Below are 15,797 nucleotides of genomic sequence, written 5' to 3' on the forward strand. Positions count from 1 at the left end.
CTCCTGCCTCAGCCTCCTGAGTAGCTGGGATTACAGGCACGCACCACTATGCCCAGCTAACTTTTTGTAGTTTTAGTAGAGATGGGGTTTCACCATGTTGACCAGGATGGTCTCGATCTCTTGACCTCGTGATCCACCCACCTCGGCCTCCCAAAGTGCTGGGATTACAGGCGTGAGCCACCGCGCCGGGTCAGGGTTTTTTCTTTAAACACAAGCGTGGGAAATTTCACAACAGTGTGCTCAGGTATAGTTTTTGGGTTTTGTCCTACACGGTACTTTGTGTTCACTTGCAATCAAAGAACTTGTGTCTCCTTTTTAGTTCTGGGAAAAATTTAGCTAATACTTTCATCAAATATTGCTTCCCTTCTAGTCTCTCTAGTCTTTTCTCTTGAAAGTTTATTAGATATTGAGCAATGCTGTCCCTGTCTCTATCCTTTGCTTATCTACAATCTTGAAATGGGAAATCAATCCATTTCCACAACACATATAAACTATTTTTCTGACATACAATTTTTATGATATCATTCCCATGGCTGCCTTGACTGTGTCCTGGTCTCTTTGCAAATGTGCAAGGATATTTTTTTAAATTGTCTGATCCTTTCTTCTCTTTCCACTCTTCCCTTGCATTGTCTCCTTCCTCCAACTCTAGCCAGATACTTCTACATGATTTTCCTTTTCAATAAGTACAGGATGTTCTCATTTACCTCTCTTTGCTCTCCTGTAATGAACTCCTGCTCGCAACTAGATTCTTTGGTGACTACAACTATCTACCCAGCTCATACCTTTCCTTCAGGTTTCAGCTCTGATCTCTTCTCCCACAAGGATGTCTTCCTTGCTGATATGGTTTGGTTGTATCTCCCACAAATCTCATCTTAAATTATAGTTCCTATAATCCCCATGCGTCTTGGGAGGTAATTGAATCATGAGGCCAGTTACCCTCATGCTGTTTTCATGATAGAGAGTGAGTTCTCATGAGATCTGCTCGTTTTACAAGGGGCTTTTTCCTCTTTTGCTCAGCACTTGTCTTTCCTGCTGCCCTGTGAAGAAGGATGTGTCTGCTTCCCCTTCCACTATGATTGTAAGTTTCCTGAGGCTTCCGCAGCCACCATGATCTGCGGGTCAATTAAACTCTTTCCTTTATAAATTACCCAGTCTCAAATATGTCTTCATTAGCAGGATGAGAATGAACTAATACCCTTGCCCTCATCACATATGGGTTCCATGCCCCTTCTAAGTACCCCGTAGCATGCTGTGGTTACTGCTGTTATACCTTACTGTACTTTAGGTTAATTACACTAATTTCTCCCCAACCATAGGTTGTAAACAACGGTACAAAATCATCACTGCTGTGTACCTCACAGAGCCTGGAACATGAAGATTGCTCAATAAATATGTTTTAAGTTTTAAATGTATAATGTTGAATGTGAGGTAGGAAAGCAAAAAGAAAAAAGTATCTTTTTTCAAGAAGCTTAGTTATAAAAGAAAGGTTGTAGGTTGGATGGTAGTTTAAATTAGTTGTTTTTGACAAGGGAAGGTTTTTTTTTTCTTCTAAGACAACATTTAAGAAGGGAAAGTGCAGAGGGGAACACTGAACACACAGGAGAAATGCAGTAACAGCAGGTGGAGTGCTGCTTTTTTGGAGGGGCTGGATAAGAAGGCATTGGATCAGAAGGGACAGGGTTTTTTTCTCTGTCACAAGAAAAAAAGGAAGTGCCAGTGAAAGCTGAGAGAATTTAAAAACATGACAACATGAAGTAAAGATTTCAGTCCTCAGGGTTAAGTGATTTTTCTGTGAAGTAGGAAGCAAATTCTAAGAACAAACCAACAGATGTGCTGGACACTTGAGGATACTGTAAGCAGTCTTAAAATAGGTGTCAAGGAGAATGGAAGATTGCCTTAGACAGGTCAGGAACTCTTAAGTCCTGCTGCCTTAAGAAGTGTTCCTTGAAACCAAAGGAAAATTTACAAGCTTGTCTCTGAACTGATGGCTCAAAACAACATATTTTTAAAAGTTGTTTATCATTAATTAAAATTATTGATGGATCAAGAAAGGCATCAATAGTTATTCAAACTGATAAATAGTGAATGACTTAAAGACTTGACCAAAAAAATGCTTTACCTGTGTAAGACAAAAGCCATAGTTACTGAATAAACTGAGTTATTCATATCCAAGATATCAGTACCAACACAAAAATGGCAATGAAAAAAAAAAAGAATTGACATATTTAATGCTAAATTTTTGAATACTTTTGCTTTTTATTACTAATGGTAATTTGCTTAATGCATAATGAAATATAATTTAATATTTTTAAAACTTGTATTCTTCAACTTTGCATTTATAAAAGAAAGTCATTGTGCCCTGTAATCCCAGTAGTTTGGGAGGCCAAAGCGGAAGGATCGTTTGAGTCCAGGAGTTCGAGACCAGCCTGGGCAACATGGGGAAAGCCTGTCTCTACAAAAAATAGAAACAAGTCAGCCAGATGTGGTAGTACATACCTGTAGTCCCAGCTATTCCAGATCGGTTGAAGCCATGAGCCTGGGAGGTGGATGTTGCAGTGAGCCAAGATCATGCCACAGCACTTCAGCCTGGGCAACAGAGTAAGATCCTGTCTCAAAAAAAAAAAGAAAGTCATTTGTTTATACAGTTTTTTTTTTTTTAATTCTTACCTTATATAAGACTAACTAGTAAGCGTGGGCTCCTCAAACATCACCAACAATTACAATTACATTACAAGTTATAGTCAAGAGTTCAGAGTCTTCACAGAGCTCATTGGGTTTGAAAAAACTATACATTACTGCCAGTACATTTCTTGTCAGCTTCTGTTGGGGGCAGTATACAAAAACAAAGCGTTTATTTTGTTATAGTAGATGCTCATCCCTGTGCAAGATATTTAAACAGAAACACTGGGAAATAGACCAGGAGAGCTACATCCCACTCCACAGTATTTGGGGGTATTAATTCTTTCTATATTTGTTTTAAGATGTTTGATTAAATTAATATGTTTGATTTTTGCCTAGGTCTTTTTTAGCCATATAAATTATTTGCTATTATATAGGAATCTGAGGTGTTCAGCCTTTTTATAAACATTCAGTAAAAACTTCAAACAAACATGTATTTGATTATCTAAAAGTATTGTTTCCAATATACAATCATTACTACTCTGAGCCCATCCTGTGGGTATTTCATGTAATTTTTCTAGTATATTTATCAAACTACTTAAAAAACTTAAGAAGACATCAAGCCAGTTACGTTTCAATTTATTTGCACCAGAATATCAAACAGTGGAATCTTATAAGATAATAGCAAAATTTTTATTGCTATTTCTATTGTTGAACTATGCTGATGGAATGCTTCTTCAACAAGGATAAAATAAAGCGGTTAAATAAGAAGTAACAAAAGCAGAGATCACATAAAAGAAAAATAAATATCCAGATGCCAGAAATGAAACAAGAAAACAAAACTAAAAGAAGATTGCTATTTTAAGCCAGTAAGTTTTAAGGTGGTTTGGCAAAGGCTGATTGATAAACTAACTAAAATATAATTCATGTGTAAGGATAGAATAGATATATCTTTAACCCCAAAAAATGAGATTTCTATTTTATGAACATCTCTGAAAGAAGTACTAATAAATATTCTCCAAGAAGAAAAAAACTGAACCCAGAAAGAAGTAGTTGAATACTAGCAAGTAATAAACATATTAGTGAACTAAATAAATATTGATTGTGCAAAGTAATGATGATAATGACTAATGTACAGGGGGCAATGTCACAGTGTCCACACTGTGCACTGTCAACAGCGCAGGGGGCAGTGTCATAGTGTCCACACAATGGACAACTTAAGTGTCAAACAGAAGTCATGTGGGAGGAGAGAGGTATGATCAGAGCTAAGTTCCCTAAAAATCTTACAGTTTAGGAAGAGGACAAAGATATGATTAACTTTAGAACTGCACTCTTCAATAGGATAGCCATTAGCCCCAGGTGAGTATTTAAATGTAAATTTTAATTAATTAAAAAAATCAATAAAATTGAAAATTCAGTTTTTTTGCCTCCTACATGTAAAGAGCTTGGAAGTCATTATTCTCTTTCTTGCAGTCAAGAAAAAAAGCTAAACAAACTAAAAATCAGTGATGTTTCTTAGGCCTATCAGAGATTGAGGTTTCAGGGCAAACTACAACCCTAAAATCCAGAGAAACAAGTAAATACAGAGAATCACAGCCAAGATCAACTCATCTGGAGCAGAAGTCTCTAGAGCCAGAAATTGGTAGGATGGAACGCACAAATGCTAATTTTGATGAATTGCTGGAGGCTGAGTGTGGCCTGTAGTGAGGGGAGACATTCCTGGGGTCAGTACCATTAAGGGGCAGAAGCAGGTGGGTGTAACTGGAGAAAGGCAAAGGCTGTGGGGCTCAAGGATTCATTCACCACTAGTTCTGGTACCAAAGTAGGGGAGGAGGGTCTGACGTCCCTCTTCTTCTATCCCCCATCTGTTGCTGCTACTTCCTGTTGGATTGATCAAACCCAACTGGAATCCAGGCATCAAAGAAGAGAATTGGTGATGCAATACGCAGTGGTCAGCTTCTTCTAGAAGGGATGTGTTAGGGAAATAGAGAGTAAAGCCAGCACTAGATCTCTCTGTAAAAGAGTTGAAATATTTTAGCTCTTTTTCCATTTTTCTTTTGATCCTTTCTTTTGTTTTATTCTAATCTTCCCTTTTTATATTCATTAATCCTCTCTTAGACATAATCCTAATAAAAACCCAAGTTAATAGCTTCAAAAACAACTATATTATAATATTTTTAGCAAACTATGTCCATTTTAATACTTTTAAAACCTTTATACTACATCCGATATTGTTTATTCAGTATGTTGTAAATATTTCCACAACACTTAAGAAAATTTAGTTTATCAAAAATGCAAGCAAAGATTTCATTATATTGTTATGTAAAATTGTTATTTGTATTGTCTTGTTATACAGTTGAGCAAGACAGGAGAATTCATTGCTTGAGTTTTAGAAATAATTTAAATAAATTCAACCCTCACTATAAAACAAATTTACATTTATAAAGCACTAAAGGTTCCAGAAGGAACAAATTATAGGTTATTTATCACAGGTTTGGAAATGTAACTTTTCAGATACAATTATGATATATGCAAAATGTACAGATAAAATATTTAATTACATAAAATGCTTATATAATAGATAAGAAAAAGATTAAAGCGCAAATATAAATGAAGAAAAAATACAAATAATTTAAAAAAATAAAATGTATCTCCTGGGCAAGATGGCCAAAAGGAAACAGTTCCAGTCTGCAGCTCCCAGCAAGATCAATGCAGAAGATGGGTGATTTCTGCATTTCCAACTGAGGTACCTGGTTTGTTTCACTGGGACTGGTTAGACAGTGGGTGCAGTGTCCATGGAAGGTGAGCAGAAGCGGTTGGGGCATCGCCTCACCCAGGAAGGACAAGGGGTCCGGGAACTCCATCCCCCAGCCAAGGGAAGCCTTAAGGGATTGTGCCTTGAGGCATGGTGCTACACTTTTCCCACAGTCTTTGCAGCCCACAGACCAGGAGATTCCCTTGAGTGCCTACACCACAAGGGCCCTGGGTTTTAAGCACAAAACTGGGTGGCCATTTGGGCAGAAACTGAGCTAGCCGCAGGAGGTTTTTTTGTACTGTCTTCACAGAATTAGAAAAACTAGTTTAAATTTCATATGGAACCAAAAAAGAGCCTGTATAGTCAAGACAATCATAGGCAAAAAGAACAAAGCTGGAGGCATTATGCTACCTGACTTCAAACTATACTACAAGGCAACAGTAACCAAAACTATGGTACTGGTACCAAAGCAGATATGTAGACCAATGGAACAGAACAGAGGCATAAGAAATAACACCATACATCTACAACCATATGATCTTTGACAAACCTGACAAAAACAAGCAATGGGGAAAGGATTCCCTATTTAATAAATGGTGTTGGGAAAGCTGGCTAGCCATCTACAGAAAACTGAAACTGGACCCCTTCCTTACACCTTATACAAAAATTAACTTAAGAAGGATTAAAGATTTAAACATAACACCTAAAACCATAAAAATTCTAGAAGAAAACCTAGACAATACCATTCAGGACATAGGCATGGGCAAAGACTTCATAACCAAAACACCAAAAGCAATTGCAAAAAAAGCCAAAATTGACAAATAGGATCTAATTAAACTAAAAAACTTCTGCACAACAAAAATAACTATCATCAGAATGAACAGGCAACCTGCAGAATGATAGAAATGTTTGCAGTCTATCCATCTGACAAAGGCCTAATATCCAGAATCTACAAGGAACTTAAACAAATTTACAAGAAAAAACAAACAACCCCATCAAAAAGTGGGCAAAGGATATGAACAGACACTTCTCAAAAGAAGACATTTATGCAGCCAAAAAACATGAAAAAAAGCTCATCATCACTGGTCATTAGAGAAATGCAAAATAAAACCACAATGAGATACCATCTCACACCAGTTAGAATGGCGATCATTAAAACATCAGGAAACAACAGATGCTGGAGAGGACGTGGAGAAATAGAAACACTTTTACATTGTTGGGAGTGTAAATTAGTCCAACCATTGTGGAAGACAGTGTGGTGATTCCTCAAGGATCTAGAACTAGAAATGCCACTTGACCCCACAATTCCATTATTGGGTATATACCCAAGGATTATAAATCATTCTACTATAAAGACGCATACACACATGTTTATTGCAGCTATTCACAATAGCAAAGACTTGGAACCAACCCAAATGCCCATCAGTGATAGACTGGATAAAGAAAATGTGGCATATGTACACCATGGAATACCATGCAGCCATAAAAAACAATGAGTTTATGTCCTTTGTAGGAACATGAATGAAGCTGGAAACCATCATTCTCAGCAAACTAACACGGGAACAGAAAACCAAACACTGCATGCTCTCACTCATAAGGGAGAGTTGAACAATGAGAACATATGGGCACGGTAGGGGAACATCATACACCAGGGCCTGTTGGGGTATGGGGGGCAATGCGAGGGATAGCATTTGGAGAAATATCTAATGCAGATGATGGGTTTATGAGTTCAGCAAACCACCATGGCATGTGTATACCTATGTAACAAACCTGCACGTTCTACACATGTATCCCAGAACCTGAATTATAATAAGTATAAAAGTATAGCATGCAACAGTTAGTTTCTCAACTCTTGCTTCTCTCCCCTATTAGTCTCCTGGGGGACTATTGTTGCCATCTTTATGTCCATAAATACTCAATATTTAGCTCCCACTTAAAAGTGAGAACATGTGACATTTGGTTTTCTGTTACTGCATCATTTTGCTCAGGATAATGGCTTCTAGCTGCATCCATGTTGTTGTAAAAAACATGATTTTTTCCTTTTCATGGCCGAGTGTATTTTATGGGCGGGTGTTCTTTTTTATTCCAGGGTATAAATGTACTACATTTTCTTTATCCAGTCTACCACCAATGGGCATCTAGGTTGATTCCATGTCTTTGTTATTGTGAATACTGCTGTGATGAACATAAGAGTTCATGTGTTTTTTGGGTAGAATGATTTATTTTCCTTTGGTTATGTACCCAATAATAAGATTTCTGGGTCAAATGGTAGTTCTATTTTAAATTCTTTAAGAAATCTCTAAACTGCTTTCCACAGTGGCAGTGTTCCCCTTTCTCCACAGCCTTGCCAGCATGTGCTGTTTTTTAACTTCTTAATAAGAACAATTTTGTCTGGTATAATATTGTATCTCATTGTGGATTTGATTTGCATTTCTCTGGTGATTAGTAGTGTTGAGAATTTTTTCATGTTTGTCAGCTGCTTTTATGTCATCCTTTGAGAAGTGTCTGTCGGTTTTTGCCTGCTTTTTAATGGGATTATTTGTTTTTTGCTTACTGATATAAGTCCCTTATAGATTCTTGATATTAGACCTTTGTCAGATGAATAGGTTGTTAATATTTTCTCACATTCTCTAGGTTGTATGTTTACGCTGTTGATAGTTTATTTTGCTGTGCAGAAGCTCTTTAGTTGACTTAGGTCCCACTGGTCCATTATTATTTTTGCTGCAATTGGTTTTGAGGACTTAGCCATAAATTCTTTCCTACGGCAGATTCCAGAATGTTGTTTCCTAGGTTTTCTCATAGGATTCTTATAGTTTGAAGTCTTACATTTAAATTTTTGATTTATCTTGTTATATTTTGCGTATGGTGAAAAGTAGAAGCCCACTTTCATTATTTTGCATATTGCTAGCCAACTATCCCAGCACCATTTATTAAATAAGGAGTCCTTTCCTAATTGCTTATTTTTGTCTATTTGTCAAAGAACAGATGGTTGTTGGTGTATGTCTTTATTTCCGGGTTCTCTATTCTGTTCCATTGGTTTATATCTCTGTTTTTGTACAAGTATCATGTTGTTTTGATGACTGTAGCCTTATAATATTGTTTGAAGTCAAGTAATGTGATGCTTCCGGCTTTGTTCTTTTTTGCTTAAAGTTGTTTTGGCCGTTCAGGTTTTTTTATATAAATTTTAAAGTACTTTTTCTAATTCCATGAAAAATGGCATTAATAGTTTGGTAGAAATAGTGTCAAATCTTAGATTGTTTTGGGAGTATGGCCATTTTAACTATATTTATTCTTTCAATCCATAAGCAAGTCATATTTTTCCGTCATCTGTGATTTCTTTTCTTTCTTCCTTTTTTTTTTTTTTTTTTTNTTTTTGAGATGGAACCTTCCTCTGTCACTCAGGCTAGAGTGCAGTAGTGCCATCTTGGCTCACTGCAACCTCTGCTTCCTGGGTTCAAGTGATTCTTCTTTCTTAGCCTCCTGAGTAGTTGGGACTACAGGCACAATACCTCGCTCAGCTAATTTTTGTATTTTTAGTAGAGATGGGGTTTCACCATATTGGCCAGGCTGGTCTTGAACTCCTGACCTCAAATGATCCACCCACCTCAGCCTCCCAAAGTGCTGGGATTACGAGCCACTGTGCCTGGCCATCAGCTACTATATCTTTCAGCGTGTTTTGTAATTCTCCTTACAGAGATCTTTCACCTCCTGGGTTAGGTGGGTTAGATGTATTCCTAGGTTTTTATTTTTTATATGGCCATCTATTTGGATGCTTTTTATTTCCTTTTCTTGCCTCATTACTCTGGCAAAGACTTCAGTACTATTTTGAATAGGAGTGGTGAAAGTGGGCATCCTTGTCTTGTTTCATTCTCAAGGGGAATGATTCCATCTTTTGCCCATTCAGTATGATGTTGGCTATGGGTTTGTCCTAAATGGCTCCTATTATTTTGAGGTAGGTTGCTTCAATTTCTATTTTGTTGAGGGTTTTTATCATGAAGGGATGTTGGATTTAATCATAGGCTTTTCCCATGTCTAAAGACATACTCATATGGTTTTATTTTTAATTCTCTTTATGTGGCGAATAACATTTATTGGTTTATGTATGTTGAACCAACCTTGCATCCTAGGAATTAAGGCAACTTGATCATGATAAATTAACTTCTTGATAGGCTGTTAAATTCAGTTTGCTTATATTTTGCTGAGGATATTTGCATCTATATTCATCAGGCATATTATTCTGTAGTTTTCTTTGTTGTTTCTTTGCCAGGTTCTGTTATTAGGGTGATGTTGGCTTCATAACATGACTAGGGACTAGTCACTCATCTTTGAATTTTTAGAATAGTTTCGGTAAAATTTCTCAGCTCTTGTTTGTAAGTCTGATAGAATTCAGTTATGAATCCATCTGGTCTAGGGCTTTTCTTGGTTGGTTGGTTTTTCATTACTAGTTCAATTCTGGAACTTGGTATTGGTCTGTCAGGGTTTCAATTTCTTCGTGGTTGGATTTTGGGAGATTGCGTGTTTCCAGAAATTTATCCATTTCCTCTAGATTTTCTAGTTTGTGTGCATTGGGGTGTTCATAATAGTCTCAGAGGATCTTTTGTATTTCTCTGAGTTGTAATGTCACCTTTGTCATTTCTGATTGTGCTTATTTGGATCTTCTCTTTTTTTTCTTTTTCAGTCTAGCTAGTTGTCTATCGATCTTGTTTATCCTTTCAAAAAACCAATTTTTTGTTTCATTTATTCTTCATGTGGATTTTTGGGCCTCAATATTTTTTAGTTCTGCACTAATTTTAGTTATTTATTTTCTTCTGCTAGTTTTGGGGTTATTTTGTTCTTGTTCTTCTGTTCCACCGGGTGTTATGTTAGACTGTTAATTTGATATCTTTCTAACTTTTTGAGGCAGGTATTTAGTGCTATAAACTTCGCTCTTAACTGCTTTTGCTGCATTTCAGAAATTTTGGTATGTTGTGTCTCTGTTATCATTTATTTAAAAAAAAATTTTTTTCCGTCTTAATTTCATCATTTACCCAAAAGTCATTCAGGAGAAAGTTTTTAAATTTCCATGTAATTCCATGATTTGGGGTGATCTTCTTGGTATTGATTTCTGCTTTTACTCCACTGTGGTCTGATAATATGGTTGGTATGATTTCAATTTTTTAAAATGTATTGATGAGACTTGATTTGTGTCTGAGCATGTGGCCAATCTTGGAGTATTGTGTGTAGATGAGAAGAATGTATATTCTGTGGTGATCAGTGGAGTGTTCTCTAGATGTCTATTAGTTCCAATTGGTCAAGTATCAAATTGAAGTCCAAAATTTCTTTGTTAGTTTCCTACCTCAACGGTAAGTTTAACACTGTCAGTGGTGTGTTGAAGTTTCCTACTATTGTTTGGCTCTCTAAGTCTTTTCATAGGTCTAGAAATCATTGTTTTATGAATCTGGGTGCTCTAATATTGGGTGCATACACATTTAGGACAGTTAACTCTTCTTGTTGAATTGAACCCCTTATCACTGTGTACAATATGTGAACACCAAAAAGTTACAGCAGGAGTACTCTTGGTCTTTGAAAATTTTTTGGTAATATTCAGAATGAAATAGCTATTTTAAGGGAAAGAATAAAGTTGTATGTCAAATTGACAGATATTTTTTAATTAAATAATATAAAAGATGTGGAAATATATAGATATACATACATGCACATACACTTACATAAGAGAGAAATTATTTCAAAATAATATCAAATACCAGAAAACTATTCAGAGATGACAAGGAAAATTAGCACACCCTGAAAATAGTAAGTTAATATTGTTAAGAGTATCCAAAATTTTAAAAATCTGAATAAATACTACTGTGACTCCCTTTATTTTTGAGAAGTATATTTGATCTGCTTTTCAATGTGTGTGTTTGTCTATTTGTATGTCCAAGGACCTCCTGATACTTGTGAGTTTTAAAGCAATTTCTGGAACATTTTCAGAAGACTCTTGAGTTGTACCTGTATATATAAAAGAAAACCTGTATACCTGTTGTACCATGAACTGGTATGAAGTAGCCATTGGAGCTCTTGGCTACTGAACATACCCTTCACATATTTCAGCAAGAGAATGTTTTAGTAAAAGATGAAAAAGTCATATTTTGTAAAATTCTAAGTTTATAGTTTTATTTCCACAATACTCAGTGCCTGACTCTTTAGGTGACTTTACTAATATTTTGTATTGCCTCTATCACAGGTTTGCTATCACCCCTATGTTTTAGAGAAAGAATAATTTTAAAATTTATTTATTAACTAAATATACAAAATATTCCTGATGTTAATATTAAATGATCTTTAAAATTATACATACTATTAATTATCACATAAAACATAGGACATCAACAAAAAATTATTAGGTTTGAGGTTTTAAGGTTCATCTGAATGAGGGAGGAGTTTCCATCTCATAGTTGTATCAACTTCTTCATCAAAATTTTCCACTTCCTGCTCTTTAGAAAGCTCTAAGAATACCTAAATAGGAGATAAAGAAGAAGGAAAGAAAAAAGAGAGATTATCAAGTTGTTGGTCTTCCAAATGAACAGGAAAATGCATGTTTCTTTCATGCGAAATTTACCAGGATGATGCAAAGTCAAACCAGTTGACTTACCTTCTCCAATGTGCACTGAGAGAGGCTGTATTCTTCCAAGTTAAAGTTATGCTTCACTGAAGAATAAATAAGACTAGTATTAATAGTAGATGCTTACAATTTATTACCAATAATTTTTTCAAAATCATAAAGAATAAAAATGTAAATCATAAATATAAATACAAGATAAGGCTAAATAAGCAAGTGCTTGAGGTAAGGATGAAATAAGGAAAGCCATACAGATTTAATAGAAATACATACAATATTAACATTGATACTATAATTTTCTCATATTATGTTTCAATAATATTTGTTCTGGTATTGAGTGCATGTCTTTGGAAGATATAAAAGTTCCTTGAAGAACTACATCACTGATTAAAATATTCTTACACATGAGGAAGATCCTATCCCATCCTCTTTAAGAGAACTCAATACTCCCTTCAGCTAGTTCATCTGTTATATCATCTCTCTGCTGGACTTCCCCACCAAAAAGTCTGCATAACACTTGTCACCAGATTCACATAGCCATTTATACACTAATTTCCACCATTTATATACTAAGAACCTACTATGTGTGAGACACTCTTAGATGCCAGAAATAGAACAGTAAAGAAAACAGACAAATACTCCTGCCTTCATGTAGTTTGCATTTTAGTGAGATGAACTAGTAACATTAAATACAGAAGCACTTAAATATACAATAAAGTTAATGGCAGTGGCTTTAAATAAAAATAAAGCTGGTAAAAATAAATACGGAGCACTAGGCACTCTTTTTTACCAGATGGTCAGAAAAGGCCACAGTAATAAGTTAATCATTGAACCAACACCTGAAAATGTGAGGAAGAAGCCTGGATGTTTGGGAGGAAGAATTTTGGGAAGAAGGATTAGCAAGTACAAAGTCCTGAGGCAGGAGCTTACATGTCTGGCAGCATTTAGGAAGAACTAGAAAGTCATCTGTCTAGCATGGAAGGAACAAAGCAGAGATGTATATTATGTCAAACACAATTAGCCAGGTACTGTTCTAGGCACTTAAAATATTTACTCATTTAATCCTAATAACCTGGTCAAGTGGGCCCTAATAGTATCCATCGTTGTAGAGATGAATCATCCAGATATGCAGGAAATGAGTACCTCACCCAATGTTACAGCTGGTAAGCAGCAGTCCTGGGCTGAGAACCCAGAAAGACAGGCTCTAGAGTTTGAGCTCTTCACCATTATGTTGTGCTTAGAAATTACACCACAATGTTTTGCTGTTGTGAATGATTCAGTTGAAAGCAGAGAAAATGATGACAGAAGAGAGAGTGTGGACAATTTCAATTCACCAAGAGGAGTTACACACAATGCAGGGGACGGTCGAAGCTATCATTCAAATAGGAAGGCCAAATACACCTGCACAGACACAAGGAGGTTGATGGATGGATGCAAACTTTCTCTGTTGCTTCTGTTTTATTAGTGAAATATAAAGCAAGGGAATCAACTGAGGGAGAAAGTAGGAAGGAGGTGGATATGCAAGGAAAGAAAGGGAGTAAAGTAATAATTTGGGACACTTGGTATGAATGGATTATATACATGTAGGCAAAGCAGGCCACACTAAGGGGCTTTTAGAGGGGAATGTCATGGCTTCACAGTAAGAACAGTCAAGCATGTGTGTTTGCTGCAGCTTCAGTTCCTACACTGCAGATTAACTTCTTTTCATAGTCAGATTAACCTAAATTGGGATTAAATCCCACCATTACCTACCATTAGAATTATTAAAAGTCATGCCCTACAGGCCTATTTTTAAAAATTGTTATATAATTAGCTTCCATTAAATTATTATTTTAGTATTAGTTGATTCTTCAAAAGATTTATTTGAATATGGTCACTCTTACCTGACTCTAATTTGTGAAAGGTCTGTGATAGAGGGTAAACATCTGCCACGGGCAGTTTATAGATTAACAAGGAGGAATGCCTGAAAATAGAAAATGTCATATTCAATTCTGAGTTTCAAGGGGAGAAAATGAGCACCAAAGTAAATATTGATATTACCAACAATTTTCTTCTTAAAATAAAAGTAATGCAAATTAATGTATGGCTTAAATATGAAATCACAGCATCTTTAAAAAATAATTTTTGGCATCTGGTTGTTGCAGACAACTCTTCTGGTAATAACTCAGTGTAATTATTTATGCGCTCAGCTTATGCAAAACCTTTGCTTGTTGAAAACCAGATATTCTAAACTGTTCCCTTTGATTAGTTCAAATTAGGTTGGGAATTAGCGCCAAAATAAATGTTCATTTTTGTCATCAGAAAGCTAATTCATTTTTTTAATGAATGAATTTTTTCTTTATTTCTTGTATTTTCAGTAATTTGCATTATATTTATAACGGAAATATGAACACTTAAACAAAAGTAAATTCAGGAATATTTTGTAAAACCATAAATAATGGCAAGTCTTGGAGATGGAGGTTGATATTGGTGAAAGATCTGTAGGGAAGACATTTTTATTTTGAAGACTTTTTCTAGGCCATAAGGCCATCCAGAAGTAAGGAACTCAATAGAGCTGGGGCTGCCAATCAGAAAACCTCAAATCTCCTTGATTTCTCCTCCTCCCAGAAGTCTAACTTGTAAAGAATAATATGAGGTTCAGAGAGTGGGAGATAGCAGTAGAGGAAGGACATAAAACACTTTAAATACTTCCCTGGCCTCTAAGGAAGAGCCAGAAGTGATTTTGTTTCTGTGTGCTACTTTTGGCTGTAAACCTTCATGCCCTATTCCCAGCTTATTCCCAAACAGGGGTTTTGTGCTCCCAGGTGGCACTAAGTTTGACCAGACATCCAGGATTGGCCCTCTTCAGATCATCCTCTGCTCCTTCTGTCTTATCATTTTTGATCTTCCCACCAATATCAAAACCACTTCTCTGATTTGTGACACCAAATGCCTGGAAATGGGACTAAGTTACATGTTCTGATATCTATTTTAGAAAATTTAATTACATTTACACTGTGCTAAAATAAAATAGTAGTTTTTATATCCTATTTTTTGATGTGCTAATATCTCCATGGGAATTTCAAATTCAATTTCCGCTCCACCTTCTTGCCCTCTGCCAAATAACATTCAGACATACACAAAAACACACACATACAGATATGTGCACATGTACACACACACCACACACACCACAACCACACACACACACCACATACACACACACACACACACACAGACACACACACACACACTCCTTTCCAGTCTCCATTGGAAAGGTATGAAAATTCTACTAAAGAGAGGCTCTTTGATTATCTCAATTGCCATTTGTTTCCTATGGGGAAAATTCACCCTCAATATTTACATCTTTTAAATTTTAAATATTTATATATGTTAAGCATTTCTGAGGAGGCCCAGGAAGGATGCCACTGTGATCCTGTGTGGGTTCGGGTCATCAGCAGTTCCTTCCCCCAAGTCTTTCCAAGTCCCCCTCTGGAGCTGGGAATTATCCTGGGATGGCCGAGGGGGGTGTACCTGGGATGGCCAAGGAGGGCGTACCTGGGATGGCCGAGGAGGGTGTACCTGGGCTGCCTCAGGTGACACAGCTTCCTGAGTAAGGTCTCAATCTCTTAGAATCTGGAATACTGAATAAATCAGTTTCTGAGGTCCCTAACTTTTATTATAAAGTCAAATCACCATGAAGTTCTCACACAGCAAAAAGGAAACCAGTGAGTGAATAAAGCCTACGTATTTCTCCATAATCAAAAACCTGTTTTGGCATGGTGGTGCATGCCTGTAATCCCAGCTACTCAGGAGGCTGAGGTAGGAGAATCGCTTGAACCC

General features: G+C 36.2%; 1 protein-coding gene and 1 long non-coding RNA gene across 2 annotated transcripts in view; one reads left to right on the forward strand and one right to left on the reverse strand.

Moving 5' to 3' along the window:
• The window catches only part of LOC108281673, an 18,545-nt gene extending 16,472 nt beyond the window's left edge, over positions 1 to 2,073 (forward strand). Inside the window, exon 3 of the long non-coding RNA XR_001816068.2 lies at positions 2,063 to 2,073. This is a non-coding gene — a long non-coding RNA (uncharacterized LOC108281673). The remainder of the gene's footprint in view (positions 1 to 2,062) is intronic.
• Positions 2,074 to 11,513: 9,440 nt separating this feature from the next.
• The window catches only part of ABCA6 (ATP binding cassette subfamily A member 6), a 60,705-nt gene continuing 56,421 nt past the window's right edge, over positions 11,514 to 15,797 (reverse strand). Inside the window, exons 36-38 of the mRNA XM_037727403.1 lie at positions 13,859 to 13,938; positions 12,009 to 12,064; positions 11,514 to 11,872 (exon numbers count right to left, since the gene is read on the reverse strand). Coding sequence (XP_037583331.1) covers positions 11,771 to 11,872; positions 12,009 to 12,064; positions 13,859 to 13,938 — 238 coding nt within the window. The 3' untranslated portion in view covers positions 11,514 to 11,770. The remainder of the gene's footprint in view (positions 11,873 to 12,008; positions 12,065 to 13,858; positions 13,939 to 15,797) is intronic.

This window comes from Cebus imitator, unplaced genomic scaffold, assembly GCF_001604975.1.
Source record: "Cebus imitator isolate Cc_AM_T3 unplaced genomic scaffold, Cebus_imitator-1.0 Scaffold229, whole genome shotgun sequence".
Lineage (NCBI taxonomy): Eukaryota > Metazoa > Chordata > Mammalia > Primates > Cebidae > Cebus > Cebus imitator.